This window comes from Taudactylus pleione, unplaced genomic scaffold, assembly GCF_031769625.1.
Source record: "Taudactylus pleione unplaced genomic scaffold, aTauple2 ptg000631l, whole genome shotgun sequence".
Classification (NCBI taxonomy): domain Eukaryota; kingdom Metazoa; phylum Chordata; class Amphibia; order Anura; family Myobatrachidae; genus Taudactylus; species Taudactylus pleione.
This window is the reverse complement of record NW_028285033.1, coordinates 1,177,999-1,205,112: the sequence shown is the minus strand read 5'-3', so window position 1 is coordinate 1,205,112 and position 27,114 is coordinate 1,177,999. Positions and strand designations below refer to the sequence as shown.

At 49.6% G+C, this 27,114-nt stretch overlaps 1 protein-coding gene across 1 annotated transcript in view; it reads right to left on the bottom strand.

Annotated features, from left to right (window-relative positions):
- MARK1 (microtubule affinity regulating kinase 1) overlaps positions 1–27,114 on the bottom strand; it is a 1,129,886-nt gene that overhangs the window by 100,797 nt on the left and 1,001,975 nt on the right. The window contains exons 16-17 of the mRNA XM_088454765.1: positions 18,753–18,905; positions 17,574–17,828 (exon numbers count right to left, since the gene is read on the bottom strand). Of these exons, the coding sequence (XP_088310891.1) occupies positions 17,574–17,828; positions 18,753–18,905 (408 nt within the window). The remainder of the gene's footprint in view (positions 1–17,573; positions 17,829–18,752; positions 18,906–27,114) is intronic.

Genomic DNA, 27,114 nt, shown 5'->3' with positions numbered 1-27,114 from the left:
GGCTAATGTGCACGATGTATTGGAATCCCCATGGACATTACTCCCGTGTAGTGAGCGCACTCTTGATCAGGCAGCAGAGCTGCAATGTGTAGAGGAGGCAGGAGCCAGCACTCCAGTACAAAGGGCAGACTGGTTTCCTTACAGCATTACTACAGCAATGGCTAAAGAAATCCTGGCTCACCGGCTAATGTGCACGATGTATTGGGCTCCCCATGGACATTACTCCCATGTAGTGAGCGCACTCTCGGTCAGGCAGCAGAGCTGCAATGTGTAGAGGAGGCAGGAGCCAGCACTCCAGTACAAAGGGCAGAATGGTTTCCTTACAGCACTACTGCAGCAATGGCTAAAGAAATCCTGGCTCACCGGCTAATGTGTACGATGTATTGGGCTCCCCATGGACATTACTCCCGTGTAGTGAGCGCACTCTCGGTCAGGCAGCAGAGCTGCAATGTGTAGAGGAGGCAGGAGCCAGCACTCCAGTACAAAGGGCAGACTGGTTTCCTTACAGCATTACTGCAGCAATGGCTAAAGAAATCCTGGCACACTGGCTAATGTGCACGATGTATTGGGCTCCCCATGGACATTACTCCCGTGTAGTGAGCGCACTCTCGCTCAGGCAGCAGAGCTGCAATGTGTAGAGGAGGCAGGAGCCAGCACTCCAGTACAAAGGGCAGAATGGTTTCCTTACATCACTACTGCAGCAATGGCTAAAGAAATCCTGGCTCACCGGCTAATGTGTACGATGTATTGGGCTCCCCATGGACATTACTCCCGTGTAGTGAGCGCACTCTCGGTCAGGCAGCAGAGCTGCAATGTGTAGAGGACACAGGAGCCAGCACTCCAGTACAAAGGGCAGAATGGTTTCCTTACAGCACTACTGCAGCAATGGCTAAAGAAATCCTGGCTCACCGGCTAATATGTACGATGTATTGGGCTCCCCATGGACATTAGTCCCATGTAGTGAGCGCACTCATGGTCAGGCAGCAGAGCTGCAATGTGTAGAGCAGGCAGGAGCCAGCACTCCAGTACAAAGGGCAGAATGATTTCCTTACAGCACTACTGCAGCAATGGCTAAGGAAATCCTGGCTCACCGGCTAATGTGCACGATGTATTGGGCTCCCCATGGACATTACTCCCGTGTAGTGAGCGCACTCTCGGTCAGGCAGCAGAGCTGCAATGTGTAGAGGAGGCAGGAGCCAGCACTCCAGTACAAAGGGCAGACAGATTTCCTTACAGCACTACTGCAGCAATGGCTAAAGAAATCCTGGCTCACCGGCTAATGTGCACGATGTATTGGGCTCCCCATGGACATTACTCCCGTGTAGTGAGCGCACTCTCGGTCAGGCAGCAGAGCTGCAATGTGTAGAGGAGGCAGGAGCCAGCATTCCAGTACAAAGGGCAGACTGGTTTCCTTACAGCACTACTGCAGCAATGGCTAAGGAAATCCTGGCTCACCGGCTAATGTGCACGATGTATCGGAATCCCCATGGACATTACTCCCGTGTAGTGAGCGCACTCTCGGTCAGGCAGCAGAGCTGCAATGTGTAGAGGAGGCAGGAGCCAGCACTCCAATACAAAGGGCAGACTGGTTTCCTTACAGCACTACTGCAGCAATGGCTAAGGAAATCCTGGCTCACCGGCTAATGTGCACGATGTATTGGGCTCCCCATGGACATTACTCCCGTGTAGTGAGCGCAGTCTTGGTCAGGCAGCAGAGCTGCAATGTGTAGAGGACACAGGAGCCAGCACTCCAGTACAAAGGGCAGACTGGTTTCCTTACAGCATTACTGCAGCAATGGCTAAAGAAATCCTGGCTCACCGGCTAATGTGCACGATGTATTGGAATCCCCATGGACATTACTCCCGTGTAGTGAGCGCACTCTTGATCAGGCAGCAGAGCTGCAATGTGTAGAGGAGGCAGGAGCCAGCACTCCAGTACAAAGGGCAGACTGGTTTCCTTACAGCATTACTACAGCAATGGCTAAAGAAATCCTGGCTCACCGGCTAATGTGCACGATGTATTGGGCTCCCCATGGACATTACTCCCGTGTAGTGAGCGCACTCTCGGTCAGGCAGCAGAGCTGCAATGTGTAGAGGAGGCAGGAGCCAGCACTCCAGTACAAAGGGCAGAATGGTTTCCTTACAGCACTACTGCAGCAATGGCTAAAGAAATCCTGGCTCACCGGCTAATGTGTACGATGTATTGGGCTCCCCATGGACATTACTCCCGTGTAGTGAGCGCACTCTCGGTCAGGCAGCAGAGCTGCAATGTGTAGAGGAGGCAGGAGCCAGCACTCCAGTACAAAGGGCAGACTGGTTTCCTTACAGCATTACTGCAGCAATGGCTAAAGAAATCCTGGCACACTGGCTAATGTGCACGATGTATTGGGCTCCCCATGGACATTACTCCCGTGTAGTGAGCGCACTCTCGGTCAGGCAGCAGAGCTGCAATGTGTAGAGGAGGCAGGAGCCAGCACTCCAATACAAAGGGCAGACTGGTTTCCTTACAGCACTACTGCAGCAATGGCTAAGGAAATCCTGGCTCACCGGCTAATGTGCACGATGTATTGGGCTCCCCATGGACATTACTCCCGTGTAGTGAGCGCAGTCTTGGTCAGGCAGCAGAGCTGCAATGTGTAGAGGACACAGGAGCCAGCACTCCAGTACAAAGGGCAGACTGGTTTCCTTACAGCATTACTGCAGCAATGGCTAAAGAAATCCTGGCTCACCGGCTAATGTGCACGATGTATTGGAATCCCCATGGACATTACTCCCGTGTAGTGAGCGCACTCTTGATCAGGCAGCAGAGCTGCAATGTGTAGAGGAGGCAGGAGCCAGCACTCCAGTACAAAGGGCAGACTGGTTTCCTTACAGCATTACTACAGCAATGGCTAAAGAAATCCTGGCTCACCGGCTAATGTGCACGATGTATTGGGCTCCCCATGGACATTACTCCCGTGTAGTGAGCGCACTCTCGGTCAGGCAGCAGAGCTGCAATGTGTAGAGCAGGCAGGAGCCAGCACTCCAGTACAAAGGGCAGAATGATTTCCTTACAGCACTACTGCAGCAATGGCTAAGGAAATCCTGGCTCACCGGCTAATGTGCACGATGTATTGGGCTCCCCATGGACATTACTCCCGTGTAGTGAGCGCACTCTCGGTCAGGCAGCAGAGCTGCAATGTGTAGAGGAGGCAGGAGCCAGCACTCCAGTACAAAGGGCAGACTGATTTCCTTACAGCACTACTGCAGCAATGGCTAAAGAAATCCTGGCTCACCGGCTAATGTGTACGATGTATTGGGCTCCCCATGGACATTACTCCCGTGTAGTGAGCGCACTCTCGGTCAGGCAGCAGAGCTGCAATGTGTAGAGGAGGCAGGAGCCAGCACTCCAGTACAAAGTGCAGAATGATTTCCTTATAGCACTACTGCAGCAATGGCTAAGGAAATCCCGGCTCACCGGCTAATGTGCACGATTTATTGGGCTCCCCATGGACATTACACCCGTGTAGTGAGCGCACTCTCGGTCAGGCAGCAGAGCTGCAATGTGTAGAGGAGGCAGGAGCCAGCACTCCAGTACAAAGGGCAGAATGATTTCCTTACAGCACTACTGCAGCAATGGCTAAGGAAATCCTGGCTCACCGGCTAATGTGCACGATGTATTGGGCTCCCCATGGACATTACTCCCGTGTAGTGAGCGCACTCTCGGTCAGGCAGCAGAGCTGCAATGTGTAGAGGAGGCAGGAGCCAGCACTCCAGTACAAAGGGCAGAATGGTTTCCTTACAGCACTACTGCAGCAATGGCTAAAGAAATCTTGGCTCACCGGCTAATGTGTACGATGTATTGGGCTCTCTATGGACATTACTCCCGTGTAGTGAGCGCACTCTCGGTCAGGCAGCAGAGCTGCAATGTGTAGAGGAGGCAGGAGCCAGCACTCCAGTACAAAGGGCAGACTGGTTTCCTTACAGCACTACTGCAGCAATGGCTAAGGAAATCCTGGCTCACCGGCTAATGTGCACGATGTATCGGAATCCCCATGGACATTACTCCCGTGTAGTGAGCGCACTCTCGGTCAGGCAGCAGAGCTGCAATGTGTAGAGGAGGCAGGAGCCAGCACTCCAATACAAAGGGCAGACTGGTTTCCTTACAGCACTACTGCAGCAATGGCTAAGGAAATCCTGGCTCACCGGCTAATGTGCACGATGTATTGGGCTCCCCATGGACATTACTCCCGTGTAGTGAGCGCAGTCTTTGTCAGGCAGCAGAGCTGCAATGTGTAGAGGACACAGGAGCCAGCACTCCAGTACAAAGGGCAGACTGGTTTCCTTACAGCATTACTGCAGCAATGGCTAAAGAAATCCTGGCTCACCGGCTAATGTGCACGATGTATTGGAATCCCCATGGACATTACTCCCGTGTAGTGAGCGCACTCTTGATCAGGCAGCAGAGCTGCAATGTGTAGAGGAGGCAGGAGCCAGCACTCCAGTACAAAGGGCAGACTGGTTTCCTTACAGCACTACTGCAGCAATGGCTAAAGAAATCCTGGCTCACCGGCTAATGTGTACGATGTATTGGGCTCCCCATGGACATTACTCCCGTGTAGTGAGTGCACTCTCGCTCAGGCAGCAGAGCTGCAATGTGTAGAGGAGGCAGGAGCCAGCACTCCAGTACAAAGGGCAGAATGGTTTCCTTACATCACTACTGCAGCAATGGCTAAAGAAATCCTGGCTCACCGGCTAATGTGTACGATGTATTGGGCTCCCCATGGACATTACTCCCGTGTAGTGAGCGCACTCTCGGTCAGGCAGCAGAGCTGCAATGTGTAGAGGACACAGGAGCCAGCACTCCAGTACAAAGGGCAGAATGGTTTCCTTACAGCACTACTGCAGCAATGGCTAAAGAAATCCTGGCTCACCGGCTAATATGTACGATGTATTGGGCTCCCCATGGACATTACTCCCATGTAGTGAGCGCACTCATGGTCAGGCAGCAGAGCTGCAATGTGTAGAGCAGGCAGGAGCCAGCACTCCAGTACAAAGGGCAGAATGATTTCCTTACAGCACTACTGCAGCAATGGCTAAGAAAATCCTGGCTCACCGGCTAATGTGCACGATGTATTGGGCTCCCCATGGACATTACTCCCGTGTAGTGAGCGCACTCTCGGTCAGGCAGCAGAGCTGCAATGTGTAGAGGAGGCAGGAGCCAGCACTCCAGTACAAAGGGCAGACTGATTTCCTTACAGCACTACTGCAGCAATGGCTAAAGAAATCCTGGCTCACCGGCTAATGTGTACGATGTATTGGGCTCCCCATGGACATTACTCCCGTGTAGTGAGCGCACTCTCGGTCAGGCAGCAGAGCTGCAATGTGTAGAGGAGGCAGGAGCCAGCACTCCAGTACAAAGTGCAGAATGATTTCCTTATAGCACTACTGCAGCAATGGCTAAAGAAATCTTGGCTCACCGGCTAATGTGTACGATGTATTGGGCTCCCCATGGACATTACTCCCGTGTAGTGAGCGCACTCTCGGTCAGGCAGCAGAGCTGCAATGTGTAGAGGAGGCAGGAGCCAGCACTCCAGTACAAAGGGCAGACTGGTTTCCTTACAGCACTACTGCAGCAATGGCTAAGGAAATCCTGGCTCACCGGCTAATGTGCACGATGTATCGGAATCCCCATGGACATTACTCCCGTGTAGTGAGCGCACTCTCGGTCAGGCAGCAGAGCTGCAATGTGTAGAGGAGGCAGGAGCCAGCACTCCAATACAAAGGGCAGACTGGTTTCCTTACAGCACTACTGCAGCAATGGCTAAGGAAATCCTGGCTCACCGGCTAATGTGCACGATGTATTGGGCTCCCCATGGACATTACTCCCGTGTAGTGAGCGCAGTCTTGGTCAGGCAGCAGAGCTGCAATGTGTAGAGGACACAGGAGCCAGCACTCCAGTACAAAGGGCAGACTGGTTTCCTTACAGCATTACTGCAGCAATGGCTAAAGAAATCCTGGCTCACCGGCTAATGTGCACGATGTATTGGAATCCCCATGGACATTACTCCCGTGTAGTGAGCGCACTCTTGATCAGGCAGCAGAGCTGCAATGTGTAGAGGAGGCAGGAGCCAGCACTCCAGTACAAAGGGCAGACTGGTTTCCTTACAGCATTACTACAGCAATGGCTAAAGAAATCCTGGCTCACCGGCTAATGTGCACGATGTATTGGGCTCCCCATGGACATTACTCCCATGTAGTGAGCGCACTCTCGGTCAGGCAGCAGAGCTGCAATGTGTAGAGGAGGCAGGAGCCAGCACTCCAGTACAAAGGGCAGAATGGTTTCCTTACAGCACTACTGCAGCAATGGCTAAAGAAATCCTGGCTCACCGGCTAATGTGTACGATGTATTGGGCTCCCCATGGACATTACTCCCGTGTAGTGAGCGCACTCTCGGTCAGGCAGCAGAGCTGCAATGTGTAGAGGAGGCAGGAGCCAGCACTCCAGTACAAAGGGCAGACTGGTTTCCTTACAGCATTACTGCAGCAATGGCTAAAGAAATCCTGGCACACTGGCTAATGTGCACGATGTATTGGGCTCCCCATGGACATTACTCCCGTGTAGTGAGCGCACTCTCGCTCAGGCAGCAGAGCTGCAATGTGTAGAGGAGGCAGGAGCCAGCACTCCAGTACAAAGGGCAGAATGGTTTCCTTACATCACTACTGCAGCAATGGCTAAAGAAATCCTGGCTCACCGGCTAATGTGTACGATGTATTGGGCTCCCCATGGACATTACTCCCGTGTAGTGAGCGCACTCTCGGTCAGGCAGCAGAGCTGCAATGTGTAGAGGACACAGGAGCCAGCACTCCAGTACAAAGGGCAGAATGGTTTCCTTACAGCACTACTGCAGCAATGGCTAAAGAAATCCTGGCTCACCGGCTAATATGTACGATGTATTGGGCTCCCCATGGACATTAGTCCCATGTAGTGAGCGCACTCATGGTCAGGCAGCAGAGCTGCAATGTGTAGAGCAGGCAGGAGCCAGCACTCCAGTACAAAGGGCAGAATGATTTCCTTACAGCACTACTGCAGCAATGGCTAAGGAAATCCTGGCTCACCGGCTAATGTGCACGATGTATTGGGCTCCCCATGGACATTACTCCCGTGTAGTGAGCGCACTCTCGGTCAGGCAGCAGAGCTGCAATGTGTAGAGGAGGCAGGAGCCAGCACTCCAGTACAAAGGGCAGACAGATTTCCTTACAGCACTACTGCAGCAATGGCTAAAGAAATCCTGGCTCACCGGCTAATGTGCACGATGTATTGGGCTCCCCATGGACATTACTCCCGTGTAGTGAGCGCACTCTCGGTCAGGCAGCAGAGCTGCAATGTGTAGAGGAGGCAGGAGCCAGCATTCCAGTACAAAGGGCAGACTGGTTTCCTTACAGCACTACTGCAGCAATGGCTAAGGAAATCCTGGCTCACCGGCTAATGTGCACGATGTATCGGAATCCCCATGGACATTACTCCCGTGTAGTGAGCGCACTCTCGGTCAGGCAGCAGAGCTGCAATGTGTAGAGGAGGCAGGAGCCAGCACTCCAATACAAAGGGCAGACTGGTTTCCTTACAGCACTACTGCAGCAATGGCTAAGGAAATCCTGGCTCACCGGCTAATGTGCACGATGTATTGGGCTCCCCATGGACATTACTCCCGTGTAGTGAGCGCAGTCTTGGTCAGGCAGCAGAGCTGCAATGTGTAGAGGACACAGGAGCCAGCACTCCAGTACAAAGGGCAGACTGGTTTCCTTACAGCATTACTGCAGCAATGGCTAAAGAAATCCTGGCTCACCGGCTAATGTGCACGATGTATTGGAATCCCCATGGACATTACTCCCGTGTAGTGAGCGCACTCTTGATCAGGCAGCAGAGCTGCAATGTGTAGAGGAGGCAGGAGCCAGCACTCCAGTACAAAGGGCAGACTGGTTTCCTTACAGCATTACTACAGCAATGGCTAAAGAAATCCTGGCTCACCGGCTAATGTGCACGATGTATTGGGCTCCCCATGGACATTACTCCCGTGTAGTGAGCGCACTCTCGGTCAGGCAGCAGAGCTGCAATGTGTAGAGGAGGCAGGAGCCAGCACTCCAGTACAAAGGGCAGAATGGTTTCCTTACAGCACTACTGCAGCAATGGCTAAAGAAATCCTGGCTCACCGGCTAATGTGTACGATGTATTGGGCTCCCCATGGACATTACTCCCGTGTAGTGAGCGCACTCTCGGTCAGGCAGCAGAGCTGCAATGTGTAGAGGAGGCAGGAGCCAGCACTCCAGTACAAAGGGCAGACTGGTTTCCTTACAGCATTACTGCAGCAATGGCTAAAGAAATCCTGGCACACTGGCTAATGTGCACGATGTATTGGGCTCCCCATGGACATTACTCCCGTGTAGTGAGCGCACTCTCGGTCAGGCAGCAGAGCTGCAATGTGTAGAGGAGGCAGGAGCCAGCACTCCAGTACAAAGGGCAGACTGGTTTCCTTACAGCATTACTGCAGCAATGGCTAAAGAAATCCTGGCTCACCGGCTAATGTGCACGATGTATTGGGCTCCCCATGGACATTACTCCCGTGTAGTGAGCGCACTCTCGGTCAGGCAGCAGAGCTGCAATGTGTAGAGGAGGCAGGAGCCAGCACTCCAGTACAAAGGGCAGAATGGTTTCCTTACAGCACTACTGCAGCAATGGCTAAATAAATCTTGGCTCACCGGCTAATGTGTACGATGTATTGGGCTCCCCATGGACATTACTCCCGTGTAGTGAGCGCACTCTTGGTCAGGCAGCAGAGCTGCAATGTGTAGAGGACACAGGAGCCAGCACTCCAGTACAAAGGGCAGACTGGTTTCCTTACAGCACTACTGCAGCAATGGCTAAGGAAATCCTGGCTCACCGGCTAATGTGCACGATGTATTGGGCTCCCCATGGACATTACTCCCGTGTAGTGAGCGCACTCTTGGTCAGGCAGCAGAGCTGCAATGTGTAGAGGAGGCAGGAGCCAGCACTCCAGTACAAAGGGCAGACTGGTTTCCTTACAGCATTACTGCAGCAATGGCTAAAGAAATCCTGGCTCACCGGCTAATGTGCACGATGTATTGGAATCCCCATGGACATTACTCCCGTGTAGTGAGCGCACTCTTGATCAGGCAGCAGAGCTGCAATGTGTAGAGGAGGCAGGAGCCAGCACTCCAGTACAAAGGGCAGACTGGTTTCCTTACAGCATTACTGCAGCAATGGCTAAAGAAATCCTGGCTCACCGGCTAATGTGCACGATGTATTGGGCTCCCCATGGACATTACTCCCGTGTAGTGAGCGCACTCTCGGTCAGGCAGCAGAGCTGCAATGTGTAGAGGAGGCAGGAGCCAGCACTCCAGTACAAAGGGAAGACTGGTTTCCTTACAGCATTACTGCAGCAATGGCTAAAGAAATCCTGGCTCACCGGCTAATGTGCACGATGTATTGGGCTCCCCATGGACATTACTCCCGTGTAGTGAGCGCACTCTCGGTCAGGCAGCAGAGCTGCAATGTGTAGAGGAGGCAGGAGCCAGCACTTCAGTACAAAGGGCAGACTGGTTTCCTTACAGCACTACTGCAGCAATGGCTAAAGAAATCCTGGCTCACCGGCTAATGTGCACGATGTATTGGGCTCCCCATGGACATTACTCCCGTGTAGTGAGCGCACTCTCGGTCAGGCAGCAGAGCTGCAATGTGTAGAGGAGGCAGGAGCCAGCACTCCAGTACAAAGGGCAGAATGGTTTCCTTACAGCACTACTGCAGCAATGGCTAAAGAAATCCTGGCTCACCGGCTAATGTGCACGATGTATTGGGCTCCCCATGGACATTACTCCCGTGTAGTGAGCGCACTCTTGGTCAGGCAGCAGAGCTGCAATGTGTAGAGGAGGCAGGAGCCAGCACTCCAGTACAAAGGGCAGACTGGTTTCCTGACAGCACTACTGCAGCAATGGCTAAAGAAATCCTGGCTCACCGGCTAATGTGCACGATGTATTGGGCTCCCCATGGACATTACTCCCGTGTAGTGAGCGCACTCTTGGTCAGGCAGCAGAGCTGCAATGTGTAGAGGAGGCAGGAGCCAGCACTCCAGTACAAAGGGCAGACTGGTTTCCTTACAGCACTACTGCAGCAATGGCTAAAGAAATCCTGGCTCACCGGCTCATGTGCACGATGTATTGGGCTCCCCATGGACATTACTCCCGTGTAGTGAGCGCACTCTCAGTCAGGCAGCAGAGCTGCAATGTGTAGAGGAGGCAGGAGCCAGCACTCCAGTACAAAGGGCAGACTGGTTTCCTTACAGCATTACTACAGCAATGGCTAAAGAAATCCTGGCTCACCGGCTAATGTGCACGATGTATTGGGCTCCCCATGGACATTACTCCCGTGTAGTGAGCGCACTCTCAGTCAGGCAGCAGAGCTGCAATGTGTAGAGGAGGCAGGAGCCAGCACTCCAGTACAAAGGGCAGACTGGTTTCCTTACAGCACTACTGCAGCAATGGCTAAGGAAATCCTGGCTCACCGGCTAATGTGCACGATGTATTGGGCTCCCCATGGACATTACTCCTGTGTAGTGAGCGCACTCTTGGTCAGGCAGCAGAGCTGCAATGTGTAGAGGAGGCAGGAGCCAGCACTCCAGTACAAAGGGCAGACTGGTTTCCTTACAGCATTACTGCAGCAATGGCTAAATAAATCCTTTCTCACCGGCTAATGTGCACGATGTATTGGGCTCCCCATGGACATTACTCCCGTGTAGTGAGCGCACTCTCGGTCAGGCAGCAGAGCTGCAATGTGTAGAGGAGGCAGGAGCCAGCACTCCAGTACAAAGGGAAGACTGGTTTCCTTACAGCATTACTGCAGCAATGTCTAAAGAAATCCTGGCTCACCGGCTAATGTGCACGATGTATTGGGCTCCCCATGGACATTACTCCCGTGTAGTGAGCGCACTCTCGGTCAGGCAGCAGAGCTGCAATGTGTAGAGGAGGCAGGAGCCAGCACTCCAGTACAAAGGGCAGACTGGTTTCCTTACAGCACTACTGCAGCAATGGCTAAAGAAATCCTGGCTCACCGGCTAATGTGCACGATGTATTGGGCTCCCCATGGACATTACTCCCGTGTAGTGAGCGCACTCTCGGTCAGGCAGCAGAGCTGCAATGTGTAGAGGAGGCAGGAGCCAGCACTCCAGTACAAAGGGCAGAATGGTTTCCTTACAGCACTACAGCAGCAATGGCTAAAGAAATCCTGGCTCACCGGCTAATGTGCACGATGTATTGGGCTCCCCATGGACATTACTCCCGTGTAGTGAGCGCACTCTCGGTCAGGCAGCAGAGCTGCAATGTGTAGAGGAGGCAGGAGCCAGCACTCCAGTACAAAGGGCAGACTGGTTTCCTTACAGCACTACTGCAGCAATGGCTAAAGAAATCCTGGCTCACCGGCTAATGTGCACGATGTATTGGGCTCCCCATGGACATTACTCCCGTGTAGTGAGCGCACTCTCGGTCAGGCAGCAGAGCTGCAATGTGTAGAGGAGGCAGGAGCCAGCACTCCAGTACAAAGGGCAGACTGGTTTCCTTACAGCATTACTGCAGCAATGGCTAAAGAAATCCTGGCTCACCGGCTAATGTGCACGATGTATTGGGCTCCCCATGGACATTACTCCCGTGTAGTGAGCGCACTCTCGGTCAGGCAGCAGAGCTGCAATGTGTAGAGGAGGCAGGAGCCAGCACTCCAGTACAAAGGGCAGACTGATTTCCTTACAGCACTACTGCAGCAATGGCTAAAGAAATCCTGGCTCACCGGCTAATGTGCACGATGTATTGGGCTCCCCATGGACATTACTCCCGTGTAGTGAGCGCACTCTTGGTCAGGCAGCAGAGCTGCAATGTGTAGAGGAGGCAGGAGCCAGCACTCCAGTACAAAGGGCAGACTGGTTTCCTGACAGCACTACTGCAGCAATGGCTTAAGAAATCCTGGCTCACCGGCTAATGTGCACGATGTATTGGGCTCCCCATGGACATTACTCCCGTGTAGTGAGCGCACTCTTGGTCAGGCAGCAGAGCTGCAATGTGTAGAGGAGGCAGGAGCCAGCACTCCAGTACAAAGGGCAGACTGGTTTCCTTACAGCACTACTGCAGCAATGGCTAAAGAAATCCTGGCTCACCGGCTCATGTGCACGATGTATTGGGCTCCCCATGGACATTACTCCCGTGTAGTGAGCGCACTCTCAGTCAGGCAGCAGAGCTGCAATGTGTAGAGGAGGCAGGAGCCAGCACTCCAGTACAAAGGGCAGACTGGTTTCCTTACAGCATTACTACAGCAATGGCTAAAGAAATCCTGGCTCACCGGCTAATGTGCACGATGTATTGGGCTCCCCATGGACATTACTCCCGTGTAGTGAGCGCACTCTCGGTCAGGCAGCAGAGCTGCAATGTGTAGAGGAGGCAGGAGCCAGCACTCCAGTACAAAGGGCAGACTGGTTTCCTTACAGCATTACTGCAGCAATGGCTAAAGAAATCCTGGCTCACCGGCTAATGTGCACGATGTATTGGGCTCCCCATGGACATTACTCCCGTGTAGTGAGCGCACTCTCGGTCAGGCAGCAGAGCTGCAATGTGTAGAGGAGGCAGGAGCCAGCACTTCAGTACAAAGGGCAGACTGGTTTCCTTACAGCACTACTGCAGCAATGGCTAAAGAAATCCTGGCTCACCGGCTAATGTGCACGATGTATTGGGCTCCCCATGGACATTACTCCCGTGTAGTGAGCGCACTCTCGGTCAGGCAGCAGAGCTGCAATGTGTAGAGGAGGCAGGAGCCAGCACTCCAGTACAAAGGGCAGAATGGTTTCCTTACAGCACTACTGCAGCAATGGCTAAAGAAATCCTGGCTCACCGGCTAATGTGCACGATGTATTGGGCTCCCCATGGACATTACTCCCGTGTAGTGAGCGCACTCTTGGTCAGGCAGCAGAGCTGCAATGTGTAGAGGAGGCAGGAGCCAGCACTCCAGTACAAAGGGCAGACTGGTTTCCTGACAGCACTACTGCAGCAATGGCTAAAGAAATCCTGGCTCACCGGCTAATGTGCACGATGTATTGGGCTCCCCATGGACATTACTCCCGTGTAGTGAGCGCACTCTTGGTCAGGCAGCAGAGCTGCAATGTGTAGAGGAGGCAGGAGCCAGCACTCCAGTACAAAGGGCAGACTGGTTTCCTTACAGCACTACTGCAGCAATGGCTAAAGAAATCCTGGCTCACCGGCTCATGTGCACGATGTATTGGGCTCCCCATGGACATTACTCCCGTGTAGTGAGCGCACTCTCAGTCAGGCAGCAGAGCTGCAATGTGTAGAGGAGGCAGGAGCCAGCACTCCAGTACAAAGGGCAGACTGGTTTCCTTACAGCATTACTACAGCAATGGCTAAAGAAATCCTGGCTCACCGGCTAATGTGCACGATGTATTGGGCTCCCCATGGACATTACTCCCGTGTAGTGAGCGCACTCTCGGTCAGGCAGCAGAGCTGCAATGTGTAGAGGAGGCAGGAGCCAGCACTCCAGTACAAAGGGCAGACTGGTTTCCTTACAGCACTACTGCAGCAATGGCTAAGGAAATCCTGGCTCACCGGCTAATGTGCACGATGTATTGGGCTCCCCATGGACATTACTCCTGTGTAGTGAGCGCACTCTTGGTCAGGCAGCAGAGCTGCAATGTGTAGAGGAGGCAGGAGCCAGCACTCCAGTACAAAGGGCAGACTGGTTTCCTTACAGCATTACTGCAGCAATGGCTAAATAAATCCTTGCTCACCGGCTAATGTGCACGATGTATTGGGCTCCCCATGGACATTACTCCCGTGTAGTGAGCGCACTCTCGGTCAGGCAGCAGAGCTGCAATGTGTAGAGGAGGCAGGAGCCAGCACTCCAGTACAAAGGGAAGACTGGTTTCCTTACAGCATTACTGCAGCAATGTCTAAAGAAATCCTGGCTCACCGGCTAATGTGCACGATGTATTGGGCTCCCCATGGACATTACTCCCGTGTAGTGAGCGCACTCTCGGTCAGGCAGCAGAGCTGCAATGTGTAGAGGAGGCAGGAGCCAGCACTCCAGTACAAAGGGCAGACTGGTTTCCTTACAGCACTACTGCAGCAATGGCTAAAGAAATCCTGGCTCACCGGCTAATGTGCACGATGTATTGGGCTCCCCATGGACATTACTCCCGTGTAGTGAGCGCACTCTCGGTCAGGCAGCAGAGCTGCAATGTGTAGAGGAGGCAGGAGCCAGCACTCCAGTACAAAGGGCAGAATGGTTTCCTTACAGCACTACAGCAGCAATGGCTAAAGAAATCCTGGCTCACCGGCTAATGTGCACGATGTATTGGGCTCCCCATGGACATTACTCCCGTGTAGTGAGCGCACTCTCGGTCAGGCAGCAGAGCTGCAATGTGTAGAGGAGGCAGGAGCCAGCACTCCAGTACAAAGGGCAGACTGGTTTCCTTACAGCACTACTGCAGCAATGGCTAAAGAAATCCTGGCTCACCGGCTAATGTGCACGATGTATTGGGCTCCCCATGGACATTACTCCCGTGTAGTGAGCGCACTCTCGGTCAGGCAGCAGAGCTGCAATGTGTAGAGGAGGCAGGAGCCAGCACTCCAGTACAAAGGGCAGACTGGTTTCCTTACAGCATTACTGCAGCAATGGCTAAAGAAATCCTGGCTCACCGGCTAATGTGCACGATGTATTGGGCTCCCCATGGACATTACTCCCGTGTAGTGAGCGCACTCTCGGTCAGGCAGCAGAGCTGCAATGTGTAGAGGAGGCAGGAGCCAGCACTCCAGTACAAAGGGCAGACTGATTTCCTTACAGCACTACTGCAGCAATGGCTAAAGAAATCCTGGCTCACCGGCTAATGTGCACGATGTATTGGGCTCCCCATGGACATTACTCCCGTGTAGTGAGCGCACTCTCGGTCAGGCAGCAGAGCTGCAATGTGTAGAGGAGGCAGGAGCCAGCACTCCAGTACAAAGGGCAGACTGATTTCCTTACAGCACTACTGCAGCAATGGCTAAAGAAATCCTGGCTCACCGGCTAATGTGCACGATGTATTGGGCTCCCCATGGACATTACTCCCGTGTAGTGAGCGCACTCTTGGTCAGGCAGCAGAGCTGCAATGTGTAGAGGAGGCAGGAGCCAGCACTCCAGTACAAAGGGCAGACTGGTATCCTTACAGCACTACTGCAGCAATGGCTAAAGAAATCCTGGCTCACCGGCTAATGTGTACAAAGTGCTACATAGGTACGGAAAACAACACCACAAAACATATGGAAAGTACGTGCTGAAAAGTCCACTTTAAGTTGGTAACACTTAAAGGGCAACTCCAACCAAAAATGACATAATTACCGCGGGTACTACAGCTCACTGGAATAATGCCGGGTATTTGTCTAGGAATAGTATCTGGAGTAATATGATGAAAATGGAAATACAAACTGTTGCTGCCATTTATCAGATAGGATGAATAACAGACTTTCCTTAGCAACATGTGTAACCATGGAAATAAAACATAAACTGCTGGTTTCCATGGTTACTGACATTTCTAAGGAAGGTAGTTACATGTAGGTAGATGTTCAGGATCCAGGGATTATTCCAGTGAGATTCAGTACCCAGAATAATTGTTTTTATTAGGTACCAACATTATTGAGTAAAGTTCCCATTCATTAAAATGAAGTATTTTTTTCTTACATATATATTCTGGTGTCAGCGTACAAACTTGCCTCTATAATTGTTATAATGTATTTATCAGCAGCAGGTACAATGTACAAACGTTCCCTCTTATACTGAGCAGTGTCACAATCCTGCAAATCTTTCTAGTAACAAAGGCCCTCATTCAGAGCCACTCGCTAGCGGCAGTACGCTCGTTCCGAGCGATGTTCGCACATCTGCGCATGCGTACGGTTTTTAGTACGCATGCGCGAACCAGTCAGTGCGGCCGAAAATCGTTGGTACGCAATATAGCGAGGGCCTGCTATTTTGAGTGACAGAATGAGGCGTATGTGGGTGGTAACAGGGGAAGGTGCTTGAAAACGGGGGATTGGAAATCGAACGCAGGCGTGCTTAAAGGTCAAAACGGGCGTTTTAAGGGAGTGCATAATTAATACAGCAGCGTCATTGACCACGTCACTTGGTTTTTTTTAACTCAGAACTGCTCGCAAAATAGCGGTTGAAAACACCAACCACAAGAATAGCGAGCAGTTCATACGCTGTACGATGTACTCGATTAATCTAATAAATAGCGGACATGACGTATGGTGCGTGCGGCCAGGGGGCGTTTTTATCAAATAAACGAGCGTATGTTTTGCTCGCTCGTTCAGACTTAGAGGTGGGAACAGACTGCAATTTGCGAACGGATCATTTGAATAGCCACCCCTTGTTTTTGAACGAACGACCACAAATAGCGAACGGCTCTGAATCAGGCCCAAAGTCTGTACTTATTATTAGTACATGCCGCTGGTAGGTACACGTTATCCACACCCACAAATTCAGCCTTCATTGTGGGATTAGTAAATCTGATCATATATGTCATTTAAATAAGTGGCTCATACATCTTTCATTTGCATAAGTGAAAGGTGCCACATGCTGGAGGTCCAATTAAAACTGGAATTATCAGTCATTTTAAAATCTAAAGGTGCGTACACACGTAACGATTTTTTGAACGATTTAACTATAACAACGTCGTTATCGTTAAATCGTTTAAAAAAATAGTAATTTTTTGGGGGGGTGAACGATAATCGTCCAAGCACGCTCCCGTTTGTAGTTTATCGTCCATTCTGACTGTCCAACATAACGATTTTCATTCAGAATGAACGATGAGCGATGTCCATTCACTGTATGCATGATTAAAAAAATCGATCATCGTTCATGAACATCATTGACAAAATCGTTCATTAATTTAGTAACAAACGATTTTTGTAAACGATTTTCGTTAACTTTTGAAAGGGAAAATCTGAACGAAAACTAAAATCATTGGTTACTAAAATCGTTACGTGTGTATGCACCTTAATACTGAAAATCTGAGTTTAAAATGTACGCCTATTTCTGAGTGTAACTCATTTTAGTTAATATTTATATAAAACAAACAGGTAACTACATTTATTCCATTCATCGGTAGGAAATAACATGTGTACAATGGTAACACCACAAGGAATGGCAAATACAGTGACTGGACAATCACACACAAATACGTACAGGAGGCTTTAATACATTAACATGAGATTATTCACCCATTTATTGATGGCCATTGTTTTCTTTGAATAGAGATTTGGATGAACTATAAAATAATACAGCTAGAAACGCATAACCCAGGTCTACGTCTGTTACATACACAGAATGGAGGCAGCCATTTTCTAGCCTAGGCATCATGTAGCCTTTTTATTCATTAATGCACAAAACATACAAAATGGCAGCCTCCACGCTGAGCTGTCAGGCGCTGGATAACATAATCATGGCGACAAGGTGACAAACGGGGCAAAGCTAATCTGAATTCATTAGTATCTTACCTTCGTACAAACTTGGAGGTAATCTTGCTAATGATGCCGGTGGAGGTTCCTCTCCTAGTATGAGAGAACTGACTGGATTCGTGGGCAGGAGATGCTGGAGGTCCATTGTAAGTAGCCGTGCGCCGATCCCTCAGCTGCTCTCCATGGAAAGTGCTCCGGCTGGTACTTCCGCGAGGGAACCGGGTCCGGTCTGGGGTAGTAGTACTAATACTGTGAGTGGAGGGGGAGGTGGCCGGTACTCTCTGGTTCGCGCTGCTATAAAAGGATAAAAAATGTAAAGTATTTTTTAGCCATCGGAAAGAAAATGTGACTTTAACGCACATTAAATTCTGACAATGGAGAACATGAATGTTGGTAGTCCTGCAATATCTAAGCATGGTCAGCATTATAATATGATTTACATACCTGGCTAACGGTTATAGAAATTATGTTTGGGGTGTGAGGAATCAGGATTATTGTCTTGTTTTTTACTTCTCTCTTTCTAGGTTTCTTCCTTCTTAGAAGTTTCATTTCCTAATGTAAATATATATTTTTTTAAGGGCCTCCATCCCCCAAATTGTATTTTTCCTATCGATTTGCCTAATGTATACAATAAGGGATATGGAGCATACACACGGTCAGATTTGTCAGATGAACGATTTGAACGATTGAACGATTTTTGACTGCATTAAAATGAATGGAATCGTCCAAGTCTGACTGCAAACACATCAGATGTCAGATATCGTTATCTGACAAACGGGAAAGCGCATCGTCCATCGTTCAGGCATGTCAGATATGTCAGATTATCCTTCAGATATGAACGACTGAATGATTTTTAAATCGTTATCGGTCAGATCTGAAGGAAAAATCTGACCGTGTGTATGCTCCAATAAATGTATAAAATATTCTGATGTTTAGGCCATGTACAATGGTGCTAGTACTGAACATCCCACTTGAACAGCTCACAATACAGTAGAGGTACAATTGTTTTACTTCTCTTCCCCACAATCCCTTTTACTCCTCCCAGAGGCTTATTAAACTGTGATAATCTTCTTACAATAGAATAGCGTAGTGGGCTTGGCCTATGAGTTACTGATATGGATATGTCCTCATCAGTGGGCAATATAAGACAAGTGGTAGCAGACACAATAAATGATACAAAACGTTTAAGGTTAGAGACTATAAATTGTCAGCAAATACCTTGGGCGGAACCCTTCAGTACCATCTTTGATAGTAGGTAGGGTGACTTTAATTGGATGTCCTGATGCCGACATGGACTTCTGGTGACGAGGACGTGTGGTGGGAACCGCAGAGCCCGCAGATGACGTGCTGCCTGCAGACATCTCTGTTAAGCTGCAAAACATCAGTAACTCCCATTACGCACCATCTTGCGCCATTTCAGGCATCAATGCAAAAATCATTCTCTTTTAAATTCCACATTCTGGTCTTTGACAATTTGTCTTAGTGACTTTGTGTTGAAAATAGAAAATCTATTTTCTCATTGATTATCCACAAAGTTGACAAGCGTGTGCCAGGCGTGTTTTCACAAGAGCAGGCGGCCTGGGAAACCTTCGCTGCTCCTTGTATTGTGCCAGGAAAGTCACTCCGGACATAGAAAAGACCAGAGACAGACACTAATAGCAGAAAGCTGAGACCTTTAGGGCTCTTCACACATGAATATAAGGAAAACGCAATATCAGAGTTTCCTTGTCAACTCTTCACTTTAACACACAAATGATTTATTTGAGCTAATGTATAAGTGACATCTACCTGTGATTATCTCTGGTAGAAGGACCAATGAATACCTGTGAGTATCTCTGGCAGAAGGACCAATGATTACCTGTGAGTATCTCTGGTAGAAGGACCAATGATTACCTGTGAGTATCTCTGGTAGAAGGACCAATGATTACCTGTGAGTATCTCTGGCAGAAGGACCAATGATTACCTGTGATTATCTCTGGTAGAAGGACCAATGATTACCTGTGATTATCTCTGGTAGAAGGACCAATGATTACCTGTGATTATCTCTGGTAGAAGGACCAATGATTACCTGTGAGTATCTCTGGTAGAAGGACCAATGATTACCTGTGAGTATCTCTGGTAGAAGGACCAATGATTACCTCTGATTATCTCTGGTAGAAGGACCAATGATTACCTGTGAGTATCTCTGGTAGAAGGACCAATGATTACCTGTGAGTATCTCTGGCAAAAGGACCAATGATTACCTGTGAGTATCTCTGGCAGAAGGACCAATGATTACCTGTGATTATCTCTGGCAGAAGGACCAATGATTACCTGTGAGTATCTCTGGCAGAAGGACCAATGATTACCTGTGAGTATCTCTGGCAGAAGGACCAATGATTACCTGTGAGTATCTCTGGTAGAAGGACCAATGATTACCTGTGATTATCTCTGGTAGAAGGATCAATGATTACCTGTGATTATCTCTGGTAGAAGGACCAATGATTACCTGTGAGTATCTCTGGTAGAAGGACCAATGATTACCTGTGATTATCTCTGGTAGAAGGACCAATGATTACCTGTGAGTATCTCTGGTAGAAGGACCAATGATTACCTGTGAGTATCTCTGGTAGAAGGACCAATGATTACCTGTGATTATCTCTGGTAGAAGGACCAATGATTACCTGTGATTATCTCTGGTAGAAGGACCAATGATTACCTGTGATTATCTCTGGTAGAAGGACCAATGATTACCTGTGATTATCTCTGGTAGAAGGACCAATGATTACCTGTGATTATCTCTGGTAGAAGGACCAATGATTACCTGTGAGTATCTCTGGTAGAAGGACCAATGATTTCCTGTGATTATCTCTGGTAGAAGGACCAATGATTACCTGTGATTATCTCTGGTAGAAGGACCAATGATTACCTGTGATTATCTCTGGTAGAAGGACCAATGATTACCTGTGAGTATCTCTGGTAGAAGGACCAATGATTACCTGTGATTATCTCTGGTAGAAGGACCAATGATTACCTGTGATTATCTCTGGTAGAAGGACCAATGATTACCTGTGATTATCTCTGGTAGAAGGACCAATGATTACCTGTGAGTATCTCTGGTAGAAGGACCAATGATTACCTGTGAGTAACTGCATTACTGCTGCTATTCTCAGATGGTTTCTGAGTATTTAATGAGAACTGTCAGATATAGAGTGAGGGGTTTGTGTGAAAAAGACAACCTGAGAAACCATCCATAAGGCCGGCGGAGGCGTGACTGCCCGTGTGCCGTAATCACAACTAATGACGTTACCTTCTTCTCATGCTCATGATGCTCCACAAATATTGGCAGAACTTCTGCTCACTCTGGTCCTATAGCAGCCAACTATGGACAAGTGGTCGGACATAGCGCTATTGCCATGACTGATGAGAGTCCCATTATAGGACATGATGTGTGGTGAGAGGATAACCACCAGCATCAGGCCTGAACATCCAGATCTCATCCAATGACTACTTGACACTGCCCACGTGTGGCCACTACCTGCTTCCTGTTCTGTGCATATCCCCACACACAATCCTGTATCAGTCATCGCTGACCACATTCTTTATATTGAGGTCCAATGAGATTTAAATAATTTACAGCATTTTTTTATTTGGCTGCACAATGTGCCAAAGTGACCAACCAGATCTGCATGTATGTCCAGGTAATGCGTGTATATCCAGGTAATGCGTGTATGTTCAGGCAATGCGTGTATGTCCAGGTAATGCGTGCATGTCCAGGTAATGCGTGTATGTCCAGGCAATGCGTGTATGTTCAGGTAATGCGTGTATGTTCAGGTAATGCGTGTATGTCCAGGTAATGCGTGTATGTCCATGTAATGCATGTATGTCCAGGTAATGCGTGTATGTCCAGGTAATGCGTGTATGTCCAGGTAATGCGTGTATGTTCAGGCAATGCGTGTATGTCCAGGTAATGCGTGTATGTTCAGGTAATGCGTGTATGTCCAGGTAATGCGTGTATGTCCAGGTAATGCGTGTATGTCCAGGCAATGCATGTATGGCCAGGTAATGTATGTATGGCCAGGTAATGCATGTATGGCCAGGTAATGCATGTATGTCCAGGTAATGTATGTATGGCCAGGTAATGTATGTATGTCCAGGTAATGCATGTATGTCCAGGCAATGTATGTATGGCCAGGTAATGTATGTATGGCCAGGTAATGCATGTATGGCCAGGTAATGCATGTATGTCCAGGTAATGTATGTATGGCCAGGTAATGTATGTATGGCCAGGTAATGTATGTATGGCCAGGTAATGTATGTATGTCCAGGCAATGCATGTATGTCCAGGCAATGTATGTATGGCCAGGTAATGTATGTATGGCCAGGTAATGTATGTATGGCCAGGTAATGCATGTATGTCCAGGTAATGCATGTATGTCCAGGTAATGTATGTATGTCCAGGTAATGTATGTATGGCCAGGTAATGTATGTATGTCCAGGCAATGCATGTATGTCCAGGCAATGTATGTATGGCCAGGTAATGTATGTATGTCCAGGTAATGCATGTATGTCCAGGCAATGTATGTATGGCCAGGTAATGTATGTATGGCCAGGTAATGTATGTATGGCCAGGTAATGCATGTATGGCCAGGTAATGTATGTATGGCCAGGTAATGTATGTATGGCCAGGTAATGTATGTATGTCCAGGCAATGCATGTATGTCCAGGCAATGTATGTATGGCCAGGTAATGTATGTATGTCCAGGTAATGCATGTATGTCCAGGCAATGTATGTATGGCCAGGTAATGTATGTATGGCCAGGTAATGTATGTATGGCCAGGTAATGCATGTATGTCCAGGTAATGCATGTATGTCCAGGTAATGTATGTATGTCCAGGTAATGTATGTATGGCCAGGTAATGTATGTATGTCCAGGCAATGCATGTATGTCCAGGCAATGTATGTATGGCCAGGTAATGTATGTATGTCCAGGTAATGCATGTATGTCCAGGTAATGCATGTATGTCCAGGTAATGTATGTATGGCCAGGTAATGCATGTATGTCCAGGTAATGTATGTATGGCCAGGTAATGTATGTATGTCCAGGCAATGCATGTATGTCCAGGCAATGTATGTATGGCCAGGTAATGCATGTATGTCCAGGTAATGTATTTATATCCAGGCAATCCATGTAATGTATTTATATCCAGGCAATGCATGTATGTCCAGGTAATGCGTGTATATCCAGGTAATGCGTGTATGTTCAGGCAATGCGTGTATGTCCAGGTAATGCGTGCATGTCCAGGTAATGCGTGTATGTCCAGGCAATGCGTGTATGTTCAGGTAATGCGTGTATGTTCAGGTAATGCGTGTATGTCCAGGTAATGCGTGTATGTCCATGTAATGCATGTATGTCCAGGTAATGCGTGTATGTCCAGGTAATGCGTGTATGTCCAGGTAATGCGTGTATGTTCAGGCAATGCGTGTATGTCCAGGTAATGCGTGTATGTTCAGGTAATGCGTGTATGTCCAGGTAATGCGTGTATGTCCAGGTAATGCGTGTATGTCCAGGCAATGCGTGTATGTCCAGGCAATGCATGCATGTCCAGGTAATGTATTTATATCCAGGCAATCCATGTATGTCCATGTAATGCATGTATGTCCAGGTAATGCATGTATGTCCAGGTAATGCATGTATGTCCAGGTAATGTATTTATATCCAGGCAATCCATGTAATGTATTTATATCCAGGCAATGCATGTATGTCCAGGTAATGCATGTATGTCCAGGTAATGCATGTATGTTCAGGTAGTGCATGTATGTCCAGGTAATGCAGGTATGTCCAGGCAATGCATGTATGTCCAGGCAGTGCACGTATGTCCAGGTAATGTATTTATATCCAGGCAATACATGTATGTCCAGGCAATGCATGTATGTCCAGGCAAGGCATGTATGTCCAGGCAATGCATGTATGTCCAGGTAATGCATGTATGTTCAGGCAGTGCATGTATGTCCATGTAATGCAGGTATGTCCAGGCAATGCATGTATGTCCAGGTAATGCAGGTATGTCCAGGCAATGCATGTATGTCCAGGTAATGTATTTATATCCAGGCAATGCATGTATGTCCAGGTAATGCATGTATGTCCAGGTAATGCATGTATGTCCAGGCAATGCATGTATGTCCAGGCAATGCATGTATATCCAGGTAATGCATGTATGTTCAGGCAATGCATGTATGTTCAGGCAATGCATGTATGTCCAGGTAATGCATGTATGTCCAGGCAATGCATGTATGTCCAGGCAATGCATGTATGTCCAGGTAATGCATGTATGTTCAGGTAATGCATGTATGTCCAGGTAATGTATGTATATCCAGGTAATGTATGTATGTCCAGGTAATGCATGTATGTCCAGGTAATGCATGTATGTCCAGGCAATGTATGTATGGTCAGGTAATGTATGTATGGCCAGGTAATGCATGTATGGCCAGGTAATGCATGTATGTCCAGGTAATGTATGTATGGCCAGGTAATGTATGTATGTCCAGGTAATGCATGTATGTCCAGGCAATGTATGTATGGCCAGGTAATGTATGTATGGCCAGGTAATGCATGTATGTCCAGGTAATGCATGTATGTCCAGGTAATGCATGTATGTCCAGGTAATGTATGTATGGCCAGGTAATGTATGTATGTCCAGGCAATGTATGTATGTCCAGGCAATGCATGTATGGCCAGGCAATGTATGTATGGCCAGGTAATGTATGTATGTCCAGGTAATGCATGTATGTCCAGGTAATGCATGTATGTCCAGGTAATGCATGTATGTCCAGGTAATGTATGTATGGCCAGGTAATGTATGTATGTCCAGGCAATGCATGTATGTCCAGGCAATGTATGTATGGCCAGGTAATGCATGTATGTCCAGGTAATGCATGTATGTCCAGGTAATGCATGTATGTCCAGGTAATGTATGTATGGCCAGGTAATGCATGTATGTCCAGGTAATGTATGTATGGCCAGGTAATGTATGTATGTCCAGGCAATGCATGTATGTCCAGGCAATGTATGTATGGCCAGGTAATGTATGTATGGCCAGGTAATGCATGTATGTCCAGGTAATACATGCTGCTATGATGATCTATAGCTCAAAATCACTCAAATTTATTTACACTGAGAAATAATGCGGAGTGGAACATAATCTCCCATAACCCTTTAGCAGACATTTGTCACCAGCACCGTAGTGAGGATGGATGTGCTGTAAGGCGCAGGCCATATGTGACATCATTGTCTGCGTTACCCCTGTTATTACTGGTAGAATCCATTCATTGTATTTACATGGACAATACTGATGCAGTTGCTGCTACGGAGCTTTTATGATGTTGGAAAGGTGTAATCAGCAAAGGGTGATAGATCCACCGGTATGAGAGACAACCTTTTACGTATTATTTACAAGTCACTTTGTTCTTTGGGAGACATGGCAGCGGCTTGGGCAGCAAGTATTGTGATCCTGCGATGACAGGGTAACCTGCTGGCACTAACAGTGATGCTGCCCAGCAGGCTAGATTGTGCCCAGGTGACATGCACACTAGTGTAATACCCCCCACTAATTGTGTGTATACCTTGTTGGGGGACACCCCTCTTGTTTGTCAAGTATATGAAAGAAAATGTATTTTCATTATTCCTTCTTTGTATGTAGCATTACTCTGTGAACATGGGCTGAGCTGGATTATTACAATGCCCCTTGTTACATATTTCATTTAAAATCAGCATTGGTGTCAGTGGATGCAGCGGGGTCACCAGGCATGGGCAACTGATGAGTCTGGGTTCTGACAGGTGCCAATAACAGACAGTTGTGAGTTGGCAGGGGTGGGTTAGGAGAGGCGAGACGGGAGCAGAGAAGGTGCTGAGTCCTCTGAAATCAAACCAGGGAGGATCAACATCATCATTGGACAGATGTCGCAATCTGCCTCCTAAATGAAAGGTCCTGTGGAAACAGCCGTCCTGCTCCAGCCCCTGTGATGCTCTGCAGCCAATGAGACAGGGAAGAAGGCAAAGTGGGTGCCTGGAGCCGTTTTGGTGCTGAAGAGTGTCAGAGCTGTATAGAAGTGGGGTGAGCTCACATAGTTTCTGCAAACTGCAATACACTAGCATCCATCCCCAGTCTAATGCAGGGCCGTAACTAGGGGTGTGCGAGCGGTGCCGTAACTAGGGGTGTGCGAGCGGTGCCGTAACTAGGGGTGTGCGAGCGGTGCCGTAACTAGGGGTGTGCGAGCGGTGCCGTAACTAGGGGTGTGGGGGCGGTGCCGTAACTAGGGATGTGCGGGCGGTGCCGTAACTAGGGATGTGCGGGCGGTGCCGTAACTAGGGATGTGCGAGCGGTGCCGTAACTAGGGGTGTGCGAGCGGTGCCGTAACTAGGGGTGTGCGAGCGGTGCCGTAACTAGGGGTGTGGGGGCGGTGCCGTAACTAGGGATGTGCGGGCGGTGCCGTAACTAGGGATGTGCGGGCGGTGCCGTAACTAGGGATGTGCGAGCGGTGCCGTAACAAGGGGTGTGCGAGCGGTGCCGTAACAAGGGGTGTGCGAGCGGTGCCGTAACAAGGGGTGTGCGAGCGGTGCCGTAACTAGGGGTGTGCCATAACTAGGGGTGTGCGAGCGGTGCAGTAACTAGGGGTGTGCGAGCGGTGCCGTAACTAGGGCTGTGCGAGCGGTGCCGTAACTAGGGCTGTGCGAGCGGTGCCGTAACTAGGGGTGTGCGAGCGGTGCAGTAACTAGGGGTGTGCGAGCGGTGCCGTAACTAGGGGTGTGCGAGCGGTGCCGTAACTAGGGGTGTGCGAGCGGTGCCGTAACTAGGGGTGTGCGAGCGGTGCAGTAACTAGGGCTGTGCGAGCGGTGCCCTAACTAGGGCTGTGCGAGCGGTGCCGTAACTAGGGCTGTGCGAGCGGTGCCGTAACTAGGGCTGTGCGGGCGGTGCCGTAACTAGGGATGTGCGGGCGGTGCCGTAACTAGGGGTGTGCGAGCGGTGCCGTAACTAGGGATGTGCGGGTGCGGGCGGTGCCGTAACTAGGGATGTGCGAGCGGTGCCGTAACAAGGGGTGTGCGAGCGGTGCCGTAACTAGGGGTGTGCCGTAACTAGGGGTGTGCGAGCGGTGCCGTAACTAGGGGTGTGCGAGCGGTGCCGTAACTAGGGGTGTGCGAGCGGTGCCGTAACTAGGGCTGTGCGAGCGGTGCCGTAACTAGGGCTGTGCGAGCGGTGCCGTAACTAGGGCTGTGCGAGCGGTGCCGTAACTAGGGGTGTGGGGGCGGTGCCGTAACTAGGGATGTGCGAGCGGTGCCGTAACTAGGGGTGTGCGAGCGGTGCCGTAACTAGGGGTGTGCGTGCAGTTGCCGTAACTAGGGGTGTGCGTGCAGTTGCCGTAACTAGGGGTGTGCGAGCGGTGCCCTAACTAGGGGTGTGCGAGCGGTGCCGTAACTAGGGGTGTGCGAGCGGTGCCCTAACTAGGGGTGTGCGAGCGGTGCCGTAACTAGGGGTGTGCCTGCAGTTGCCGTAACTGGGGGTGTGCGAGCGGTGCCGTAACTAGGGGTGTGCGTGCAGTTGC